A 12,316-nucleotide genomic window follows, 5' to 3' on the forward strand; every position below is an offset into this window, starting at 1 on the left:
GCTGCAAAGCTGGCTCACTCTTTTATTCTTTGTTCTCTGCCTTCAAAGGTTTCTTTGAGTCAGGATAGGATAAAATGCCAATTAAAGATTTCCTGAAATCTGATAGTTAGTGATTGCTCTTAAGCCTCCTGAGAGAGGGGAGTGTTTTCAAATGTTCAGAGTTAAAAAGTAGCATTTAGGAAGTATCTTTCCTTCTACTACTTTGGTGGCCATGAAGATGTCATCCCACTTTTTCTTCTACAAAATGAAGCAAAGTGTCTTCTCCTAGGAGGCCTCCATAGACGATGTCAGTATCTCAAATATGTTCTCAAGGAGGACGCGTTCGGCAGCACTGCACTGAATCCAAATGACTAAAAAAAACCCATCATTCACAAATAATCGTTAGTATAACATCATTTAGCTGGTGGCAACTTGCAAACACTGCAGGGCTTAAATTAATAGCAATCCAACAAGGAAATGAAATCATTTATTATTCTTAAGAACCAATTTTATACATCGTATGCCTTTGGAACTGTTTTCTAATCTTATTATTTAAAAAATAATGACCAAGACCCATTTACTTTTTGCCAAGCCCTCAAGCTCCATAAAATATTGGTCTCAAACTGGTTTCTGTAAGACTCATTAGAATGATGTGCTCCATCTGTTTTCCTTCATTGGAAGTTTTATACAATGCAACCTTGGATAAATCAGAGTTAACAAGATGATGTATGCTTTGCAGATATGTTTGCTTATTCATTTTTTGTTTCTCTTTGAATTTTGCAGTTAAAAGGTACCAAGGATTTGGTCGAGACCAATGGCCACAGTCATGAGGATGCAAATGTAGGTACCACGAACATGGCATTTGCTCTTCTTGCTGGATGTTAATTGAACCCAGAGGGGTATGACACTATTTATTGACATAAAAGAAATCAGAAGTTCTGCCTTTCAGTAGTTTAAGATTATCATATGGGCTTTGGCAATAAAATGTGGTAGATGGGCAATGCAGTTTTTAGCTTATTTTACCAGATGTCAGTTTGGCAGAACTTGAGTTCATCCCCACCATCAAAAGTTCTAATCTCAACAAAAATTGTTCAAGCCCTTTATATTTCAAATCTGTAAAGTAATGATGTGTTGGAAGGGCAAAGGAATGAGATCTAACAGGGTAACAAGTGGTAGATTACATGCATACTTATTAAGTTTGCCTGCCAATGAAGGTGGTAATTAAATGATTGATATGTTGAAAAGGTCTCAGAACTCCCACTTCTTCCAAAATAGCCATCAAAAATGTACCTCTGGCTGGGTGTGGTGGCGCACGCTTGTAATCCCCGTGCTCGGGAGGCTGAGACAGGAGGATCGCACAGGTTCGAAGCCAGCCTCAGGTACTGAGTGAGGCTCTCAGCAACTTAGTGAGACCCTGTTTCCAAATAAAGTATAAAATGAAAGAAAAACGTACTTCTGCCAGGGTTGGTGGTGGTGCCCGCTTGTAATCCTAGTACTTGGGAGGCTGAGACAGGAGGATTGCAGGTTCAAGACTAACCTCAACAATTTAACGAGACTATGTTTCAAAATAAAAAGTAAAATTGGACTAGGGTGTAGATCGAAGGTAGAATATCTTCAATTCCAATCCCCAATAGTACACACACACACACACACACACACACACACACACACACACACACACATTTATTTTCTCCTGTTTCTGACCCAAAACCATAGCAGGATGCATCTGTCTTCTTGATAGAGTACAAGGTGCAATTGTGTAAGATCCCAACTATATCCAAACTCCAGAAAGAATTGGAGTTTGGAGTTCTTGGAGTTCTTCAGTCTCAGGTGGAATATCATACCTTGTAGATCAGTGTCTCTCCATATGCCTAATGGTTTTGTTTGGGTTTTTTTTTTTTTTTTTTTACATCTCTGATATCTGTATGTATTTGAGTAGCCTCATCACAGGAAATGCTTACTAAGCGATTCTTTTCACATAACACAGAATCAGACATGGTAATGAGTGCCTGATTAAGCTAGAGCTAGGAGAAATTATATATTTCATGTTCACTCTTGTTTTAATTATATACAGCAGAAAGCCTAATGATCAGAGTACCAAAAAAATCTCTCTTTGTAAGCACTGCCCAATAGATATGTAAGGGGATGCTTTGTGAGGACCGCTGTGTTCATGGTGCCCTGCCAAACTCTAGGGGAAAGGAGTGGAGATTTGAAAAAGCACAAGGAATGTTGTCTACCCTTAAGGAACTTGCTCTCAAACCAAGAAATTAAGAAACACATGGTGGTATATAGGATGTGATGTGTCAGGAAGGCGTGGCAGCGCGACAGGATGTAATTTGCAATCCACACTCCACTGCTCATTGATTGTATCAGTTTGACAGGGGACTTAACCTCTCTGAACTCCATTTTTCTCATGTGTAGAAGGAATGATAAAGCCTCCTTTGAAAACCTACCACAATAGCCAGACGTGGTGGCACACACTTGTAATCCCCGCGCTTGGGAGGCGGAGACAGGAGGATCGCGCAGGTTTGAAGCCAGCCTCGCTGGCTTAAGAGACCCTGTTTCCAAATAAAAAAGTATAAAATAGGTCTGGGAGTGTAGCCTGGAGGTAGAAGAATTTCCAGGAATCCCAGTACAAAAAAAAAAAAAAAAAAGAAAAGAAAAGAAAGAAAGAAGAAAAAGAAAGAAAGAAAAAAAAAAAAAGAAAACCTACCATAGTAATGTAATGAGCTAAAGCCCATGGAAGCCTTAAGGTGTGTTTTCTATGGTTTCTTTGTGCTGGATTGTCAAGGACACCTTTCTAAATCTGTGAGATTGGGGTTTGATGAATGACTAGGACAGGAAGCTAAAGAGGAAGCCATCCATACAGCACCCCCCACTGGCAAAACTAGAACACATGTAGTTGTTTTTCTGCTCCTACAGTTCAAAATCCTACTCTTGACCCTAAAACCTTTCTCGAGGATCCTGTGTTCTAGAGACACACTGCTACTACATTCCCAGCCCAAGCTTTCATATCCACTCAGGGATAGTCCTTCTGTCCCTTTCAAGGGAGCAGGTGTCTGATTCAATAAAGCAGACGTGGCAGTGTCAGTTTTCTGGTCTATAAAATGGGAACACTATTTCCTGCCTTTCTTTCCTTATTTATGGCTTTTTGTAAGGAGAAAATGAGATAATGGATGCAGGAGCACCTTTGTAATTGTGCAGTTCTACCTGAGTAAGAAGCTGTTATGGCTAATCAGCTGCTAATTGGATTAAATTAGGTGATGCTTATAAAGATAAGCCTAGCACAGCATCTAGCCCTTAGGCCCTTTTTCAGAAATGTTGGAAGTCATTTATTATTAAATGGAAAAGATGAAAGGAGATTATTTTTGAAGTCTTTCATATCTTCTAAAGGAAAGTTTTTAGATTTTAAAAATACTTTTCAGCCCAGCATAGTGGTGCACGCCTATAATCCCAGTTCTTGGGAAGCTGATACAGGAGGACAGCAAGTTCAAGGACAGCCTCAGGAGACGCTCAGCAGCCTAGTGAGACCCCGTTTCCAAACAAAAAATAAAAAGGGCTGGGGATGTGGCTTGGAGTTTGAATGCCCCTGGGTTAATCTCTAGTACCACAAAACAAACAAAGAAATAAAGTAAAAATACTTCTGTAGGGTTCATGAGGTGGGCTTTGTAATCAGTTCAAAGAAATGACCATTGCCGGGCGTGGTGGCGCACGCTTGTAATCCCCGCGCTTGGGAGGCAGAGACAGGAGGATCGCGCAGGTTCGAAGCCAGCCGCGCGCGCTGGCTTAGGAGACCCAGTTTCCAAATAAAAAATGTAAAAATAGGTCTGGAAGTGTAGCCCGGAGGTAGAAGGGCTTCCAGGAACCCCAGTACCACCCAAAAAATAAATGACCATTGAGCAGCAGGGTCCAGTCAGAAGAGCGGCACCTTGACCCAGGGTGAGTGCAGTATTTGAGAAGTGGCAGAACGTGTTGGTCCTTACCAGTTTCTGTTGCCCTCCAGCCCTCACCACTGGGCAGAAGGCTCAGCCAATTTTTTTAGTTTCTGCCAAGTTCTTCAGGGATTTCTCAGCAGGTGGATTATCCCCTTGTCCTTCTCTATTCTACCCATTATTTTGTTTCCTTTTGGAAATTTCTCCAGCACGTTCACTAGAGATATGTTAAAGAGAGACATTTGCAAGCCATATTTGCCATTTTAAGAGTACAGTTTAGTAGTGTTAACTCTAGATGCACACTGTCATGTCTCTAAAACTTGTTTATCTTTCAAAATGAATCTCTATATCCATTAAACAGTGACTCCCATTCCCCTGTCCCTATCCCATGGACGTCACCATTTCCTGGAAACAATCATTCTAGTCTCTGCTTCCAAGAGTTTGATGTCTCTATTTACCTCATAAAGGTGGAAAGAGAGTATTTGTCATTCTGTGCCAGAGGGCTCGGAGGGGTCAGTTATTTAGGCCATGCTCTAGAAAAATACTTTGTAGAGATGTTTTTAAATGTCTGAAGTGAAGTCTTGATCTCATTTGGAGTTTCCACCAGGCCTGGGGTGGTAGTGGTTGGAGGAGATAAGGTTTTCAAACTAGAACAAGAGGTTTTATAGCCAGTTGGATCACTGAATAGCTATTTGACCCTTCTCCATTTCCCCTTCCTTGTTTGTGTGTAACGATGTAAGGTAACCAAGAAGCCAGGCATGGTGGTGCAGGCCTATAATGCCAGTACTTAGAAGGCGGGATAGAAGGACCACAGGTTCGAGAACAGCCTCAGCAATTTAGTAGGATCCTTCACAACTTAGTGAGACCCTATTTCAAAACAAAAAAATAAAATGGGGCTAGGGATATGGTTTTGGGGTAGAATGCCTCTGGGTCTAATCCTCAAAAACACATAAAACAGGGAACAATATATATGAACCCTTGGCCCAGGCATTGATTCCCTGTTCATGCCTTAATGGTATTTAATATAGCCGGCAGGGCAGATTTTAATATAGATAATGAAGTTTAAAGCCTCTGGCCTAGAGGCTGTTGACTGAGACATATGGTTTGTTTTTTTTCACTATAATTATTCATGTCTAGGGATGGAATTTTATGTATTATCCCTTATTAATAATAATTATATGGTGGACTGTTGCCAACTTAGCTAGGTATTCTTATGAGAGTAGATACTTGCTTTCTTTTAAAAAAAAAATAGCATATCTAGCTGGGAGTGGTGGCGCATGCTTGTAATCCCCACACTTAGGAGGCAGAGACAGGTGGATTGCACAGGTTCGAAGCCAGCTGCCCTGGCTTAAGAGACCCTGTTCCCTTGCCGGGCATGGTGGCGCATGCTTGTAATCCCCGCGCTTGGGAGGCAGAGACAGGAAGATCACAATGGTTCAGAGCCAGCCTCGCTGGCTTAAGAGACCCTGTTTCCAAATTTAAAAAAATATATAAAATAGGTCTGGGAGTGTAGCCCGGAGGTAGAAGGGCTTCCAGGAACCCCAATACCACCAAAAAGAGAGAGAGAGCGAGAGAGAGAGAGAGAGAGACCCTGTTCCCAAATAAAAAAGTATAAAAATAGGTCTGGGAGTGTAGCCTGGAGGTAGAAGTGTTTCTAGAAACCACCAAAAAAAACTTAAATAAATATATAAATAATTTATCTTATTTTTAAAAGATTATTTCAAGTATGAAGATTATAGTAAAGAATGCAAAGTTAAAAAAAAGGTAAATTAGTATCCATTACTCAGAGATAACCACCATGATTCACATCTCATTTTAGATTATCTCCCATCATGTACATGTACATGACCAGAGGAGAAAAACTATAAATAGATGAATAAATAAATATTACTATATCATCTTGTATTTTTACCTTTTCATCTCTCATTTTCTCATAAGTATTTTTCTTACCACCAAGCCTTCCTCAAAGATAGGATTCTTAATGGCTGTATAATGTAAACATGAAATGACTGAAGCACATGCCCGTGTATTGGGCATTTCCCACCTCAGTTTTGTGATTACAAATAATGTTGTATTTTACATGCCCTTTAATCTTGGTCCCACCTCTCTTATTTGTTTTTTGGGATTATATATATATTGATAGCTGTGCCAGTCAATCTGGCAGGGAGCTTCAGACTCTGGAATCACTTGGCATCCAGAATGTTGGGGTGACAGCTGCATTTTTACGCTATTTATGAGTTGTCACAAAGTGATTCTCTTTATTTTTTGGGGGGGCTTTTGTTGTTGTTTTGTTAAGGTACTAGCGATTGAACCCAGGGGTATTCCACACCTTGGAGCTACACCCCCAGCCTAATTTTACTTTTTATTTTGAGACCAGGTTTAAGTTGCTAAGGCTAGTCTCAAACCTGTGATCCTCCTGTCTCATGTACTGGGATTACAGGCATGTACCACCACTCTTGGCCCTTTATTTTTATTTATCTATTTAATTATTTTTTGTGTGTGATACTGGGGATGGAACCCAGGGACATTCTACCACTGACCTACACCTCCAGCCCTATTTTTTTCCTTCCTTCCTTCCTAAGTCTGGGGATGGAATCCAGTGGCATTTGACCTCTGAGCTACAACCCTGCCCTATTTTTTATTCTTTATTTTGAAACAGGGTCTCACTGAGTTGCAGAGGGCCTCACTAAGTAGCTGAGGCTGTCTGCAAACTGAAAACCTCCTGTGCCAGCCTCCCAGACGCTGGGATTGCAAGCGTGTGCCACCACGCCCAGCTTTGGCCCTTTATTTTTTATTTTGAAGCAGAGTCTTGCTAAATTACCGCAAGCCTGCTTGGAATCTGAGTTCTTTCAAGTACTGAGATTACAGCATGTACCAGCACACCCAGCTCCTCTTGGTCACTCAAGGTGATCCTGAGTCTTACAATTTGTACTTTTGCCTTAGTTTCTAGTCATCCAGCTAATAGTGCATTGCTGTTACTTTCTGGTTTTTTTTTTTTTTTAGATTTTAATGAACACCCACAGATTCTAATCGATACCTGATCCTGCATTCTTGGTTTTCAATAAGTGTTTTCTTTGTATTTGAACTCCTGTGTTAATGGCAGATTGGCACCCCAAACTTCTTCGTGGACCCATGTTTAAAACTAGCCTTCATCTCAATTTCTATAGGGACTTCAGTTATCCCAGACCCTTTTTTCTTTCCTAGAAAGCAAAGCTGTCAATTTCCTTTTGATCTCAGTGTGGTGCTAGCTCATAAGCCCCAGGACTTCCAAATAGCCTGGTCCCTGCCAATTGGGTGTAACAAACATCAGAATCTTAAATTACAACAACAGGATTATTTGTCCTCATCTTGCATCTTTTTTGATGACCTTCGCAGCATCTTACCACCCACAGTCCTAATGTGTGTGTTTGGAGAACAAGCAGAGGGAAGGAGAAGGAGCGAAGAGGTACTGGAGCAGGTAGGAGGTGTGGCACAAAGTGGCCGCTGAGGCCAGCAGTGTGCAGACAACTCCTCGAAAGCTTCAGTGCGTCTCTCCTGGGCCCTCATTTCTGTTATAGGAAAGCTGCCACCCCTCATCCCTCTATTCACAGGGTTCAGGCTCCCACACGGCAGTTAAAGAAATCATTTGCAATCTATAAAGAGCTTTAATGGGGGATGCCGAAGGTTACCACTGTCAAACAGAACAGCCTTCCCACCCATCAGTAAAACAAAAACACAAAAGAAAAAAGACTTTTCGGTTTTTCACGTCATCCCCTTAAGAAGGTAAATCCTCAGAGCTGTCTTTAAATCTGTCAGAGTAAAAGTGTTAAGAGTGTACGGAAGAGATACTGTGCGAAGAACGTTCTTCAGCACACACCCCTTCCCCGTGACAGAAAGCTCCAGTTAACTGTGTACTTTAATGATGGATATGAGGGGACCTCTGCAGGTGACGAGTCCTTTGCCTGGCTCAGACTGTGACTTTCATCCTTCCGTTAAGTAGAAGCAGGAGATAAGAATGCATGCTGTGTGTTAAACATGGTAAGAGGGAATGCCTCTGCTGGCAAGTGTGACCATATTCTCAAAGGGAAAGAGCAACTCAGGCTCCATCTATTCTTCCCTTACTGCCTGGCCTGAGAGGCCCTCAGCCTTGAACTGAAAGAGGAACAGACAAGGCAGGACGGTGGAAGGGTGGTGCCTTACCTACCGCTCCCTTGGGCTCTGTCTGAGTTGAGTCCCTACAGACATTGTTCCATGGGACCAAAGACACCTCCGTGCTCCCACTTTCTTCCCAAAGTCCCTCCTCACAGCAGGTCTTCTCACTGCCTCACACTGCCTGGGCCCAACAGAACCCATAGTCTGTGTTTCTACACTGCCCACCATTCCTCTTTTACTCAGGAAACCTGCACACACTCAGCCAGGGGATCAGCAGAGTGCAGGGACTGAAAACAGGTCTTGGCACTCAACAGTCTCAATCCTTGCTAGCTCTGCCACCCACCGCCATGGCCACCCCAAGCAACATACCAAACTTCCACACCTCCATTTTTTTCCATGTCTAAAAAGAAGGCAGAGCTCCCTGTTGGTCAGTGCTGACACCATAGTTGTGTGTGAGGTGTGAGTCTTCAAGCTTTGCACACGGTGCCCCATGAAAAGGCTGGAGCCCTTTCAGAGTAATAAAGATGTGGTCTCTGCCCTTATCAAAGCTCCTTGTCTCTCTTCAGGCATCAGGCTTCTCTACCTTGCGGTCAAGGTCACCATGGGCTTGATGGGATGGGAGAACTCTGTAAGGCGAGCCTTTAAGGGAAGAATTGATTTCATGGGGGTTGGGGAGTCTGCTGAGAGTGGGGCATAGAGTGGTATACAGAAGGCTTTACGACCCTCCCCCAAAAAAGCCCAACTAGAAATTCACCAGCCACTTTGTTTTTTTTTTTTTTTTCATGGAGAAATGGACCCACATCTATGGATGCCTGAGCTTCCCTTGTTCTGTCGATGCCTGAACTTAAGAAGGTGGCCTCATGGACCAGGGTTCCTATAGCCTGTAATTTGTGCCCCTGCTTGCATATCAGATGCTCACAGGAGAGGCATCTCTGCCTCCAGACACAGCACCTGCCACACTGTTGTTTTCCTCCTGCTGAGGATGCTTCCTTGCCTGCCCACCCCCACCCCCACTCCCACCCCACACAGCCGACTTCTGCTTCAGTAGGCTTCCAGCTGTGTGTTCACCATGTGCCTGGCTGTTTGCTGTGAAATCCATCATCTCATAAGAAAAACCCACATCCCAAACCAGCACCCTTGAGAAGGTTGCTAACTAGGAGGGACCTGTTGGCCTACTCCTCCCAAAGTGTGCAGAGCTCAGGAGAGGGCTGAGAATGGGCCTACTCTCAGGAATGGGCAGAGCTGGCTTCCCAGGGAGCACCCTTACCTCCAGTAATGCTCAAGAGATGCTTCTGGCCACACACCTCATTGCCAACCGATAGAGCATTCCCACAGCTAGAGCCAGGGTTGGGGTATGACCTCTTTGTCAGGACAGGAGTTGATGGTACCCGCTGGGCTCTGAATGGATCTGGAGCATGTAACAGGATTACCACATGTTTAATGAAACTGGCTGCATGAGTTTAGAGAAGTGGATATATCTCTTTCCCCCAGACCAAGTTAGAAAAATAACAGTGAAAGGAAATATAAATTTCAGCACCATGTGAAATTATTGAATGTGGACATGGAGACCTGTATAAGAATATATAGGGATAACCAAGATGTGATCATAACTTATCCGTGTTGAAGATAGAATGCCCTTCCCTAAAAAGGCTTATGATCATCCTACCCAATACTTTTTACCATATAAAAGTAAATGGTACTGTTTAGAATAAAAGATTGGTAGTCTTATAGAGCCAGTGCACACACACACATATATATATGCATATAAATAGTCTTATCTTAAAAATAACATTTTTGGGGGAAGGGACTTAGTGGTACAGGGGGAAAAAAAGAAAAAAAAACAGTCATATGTAGTCTTCCCACTCAGAAATTAGGATTTCCACTTCTTAGTATTTTCTCCATTTTTGTCTATGTACATATATTCATTTTCCCAGATTTACCACATACCATATGGATAACTTTGCAGCCTGTATTTTTCTTTATAAATTTCAATTATTCTTCATGATATTAAATGTGTTTTGCAGATGGGCATGGTGGCACACACTTGTGATCCCAGCACTAGGGAGGCTAAGACAGGAGGATCACAGGTTCACAGCCAGCCTCAGCTACTTAGTGAGGCCCTCTACAACTTAGCAAGACCCTGTTTCAAAATTTAAAAAAATAAGGCTGGGGGTGTAGCTTGGAGGTAGAATGCCTCTGGTTTCAATCCCCAGTACTACAAAATAAATTAATTAATTAATTTCCTAATATAGTTTTAATGACTGCCTAACATTTTATGCTACAGATAATATTTTATTATCTCAGCTGTGGGACTTTAAGATATTTATTTTTACTTTCATGGATAGTATGCAACAAATATGCTGTAACAATGTATTGGTTAATTTATCCATCATTTAGGAACTTTATAAATAGAGAAACTTTCATGCTTTGATGGGATCTAGGGATAGAGGGAGAGCCACTGATTCTTTAAAAAACTGAAACTCAGTTGCCGGGCATGGTGGCGCACACTTGTAATCCCAGTATTTGGGAGGCTGAAACAGGAGTATCATGGTTTGTGGATAGCCTTAGCTACTAGTGAGACCCTCCGCAACTTAGTGAGACCCTGTTTCAAAATAAAGAATAAAAAATAGGGCAGGAGGTATAGCTTGGAGGTCAAATGCCCCCATCCCCAGACCCCCCCAAAAATATTAAAACTCAGCTTCTATGATAAGTGACAAAATAAAGAGCCCATCATAATATCTGGATATTTCCTCATAGAGGACATGGTGAACTCCTCAACATAAATGGAAAATTACTTGCAAGCATATTTGAACTTTGAAGTGAGAGACAAATTGTATGTATTTCATAAATAATTCAAAAGAATAATACTTAAACATACTACTTGGGATCTTGTGCTGTGAACTACATGTCAATCCTAGGAGCCCAGGCACTGTGGAGTCCATGCTGACTGTGAGGCCCCAGACCAAGGTTAATGGACTCAGGCCACCACTCCAGGGGAGCTTGTCTACTCTCTCCAGGAAGTACATGAGACTGAGAGGAGCCATTAATTGAAAGAACACAATGAGTACCATCCATAAATAGAAAATGGATCTTTCATTTCTAACGATGGCCAATGACAAGCTCCCAACCATCAACAAGATGCATATACAAGCCATAGCTTGAACATAAGAAATACCTCTAAACCTAGAGGACTCAAGCATAGCAGTCCTGCTTCTCCTGAGATATGGCGTACTTAGCCCTTCCTGATGTCCTAACCAAAACTGGAGAAGATCATTCAGGAGCCTTCGTGAACAGGACCAGAAGCTCCCAAGGTAAACAGAAGCAGAAGTTTGCTCTAGTGCCTCACAGAGATGGTGGGCTACCTTTACTTCAGCACCTCAGTCTTCCTGACACAGTTTCAGAACCTCACCTGAAAACAGCAAGGGGCAAGATAGACCAGCAGGTGAACTTCACTTCTGTTTAGCTTTGTGTGTTACTCAGAAGCCATAGGACTTCCTAGAAGTTTTTTTTTTAATTATAATATTAAATGTTCTGTAATAACTTCCATACCCTCTTTTTTTTGTAAACACATGCAACCAGGAAAGGAGAGGTGCGGAGTGTACCAGCCATTCAGGGACAGAGCTAGTTTCCTTGACCACTTGATGTGGCCTTGTGAGGACTCCCTGCTCAGCACCGCCCAGCTCACCAGGAATGGCTCTGTACTGCCACCAAGGGCAGTATCTATTTCTCCACCGTTCATCACTAGACTTCATCCATCATATTGCCATGTAACTTGCCGGACTGTGGCATTTGTTTGAAGAAATATGTAGGAAAATGACAATGAAAACAAATAGGTACAAAGGTGGAAAGGAGAAAAATGAGAGAAGACTGGGACAAGAAGAGTTTCTTATTGCATGGCTCTCTGCCACCCCCAGCTCTTTTAAATCAACCCTGGAAAACAGCAATAGCTTTCACTATCATACAACCCCCCTGCCAACTCTAGGGTAATCTGCTTTCATCAAAGGTGTATTTATAGTTGCACAGATATGTATACTTCATGAAAGTAGAAACATAAATATGTCTCTTCAAATCAAAGCAAAAAGATCAGGCAACAACTAGCAAATAAAATGATTATTGGGTTTCCTAGAGGAAATGACACAGCTTGGACTTGGAAATAAATATACTTAAATTGCCCACAAGCAAATGAAGTATATCTTAATCCTTCTAGCATCAAAACTTCCCAGAATGGAAGGAGAGTCCCCACTCCATGATTTCTCTTCTCTGTCCCCCATTCA

General features: G+C 42.2%; 1 protein-coding gene across 2 annotated transcripts in view; it reads left to right on the plus strand.

Annotated features, from left to right (window-relative positions):
• The window catches only part of ENOX1 (ecto-NOX disulfide-thiol exchanger 1), a gene marked incomplete at both ends in the record, with an annotated part of 265,269 nt that overhangs the window by 181,633 nt on the left and 71,320 nt on the right, over positions 1-12,316 (plus strand). For both annotated transcript variants that reach the window (XM_080719975.1, XM_080719976.1), the window contains one exon: positions 763-819. In XM_080719975.1, coding sequence (XP_080576101.1) covers positions 763-819 — 57 coding nt within the window. The remainder of the gene's footprint in view (positions 1-762; positions 820-12,316) is intronic.

The sequence above is a fragment of the Muscardinus avellanarius genome, assembly GCF_963383645.1.
Source record: "Muscardinus avellanarius genome assembly, chromosome: 2".
Taxonomy (NCBI): Eukaryota; Metazoa; Chordata; class Mammalia; order Rodentia; family Gliridae; genus Muscardinus; species Muscardinus avellanarius.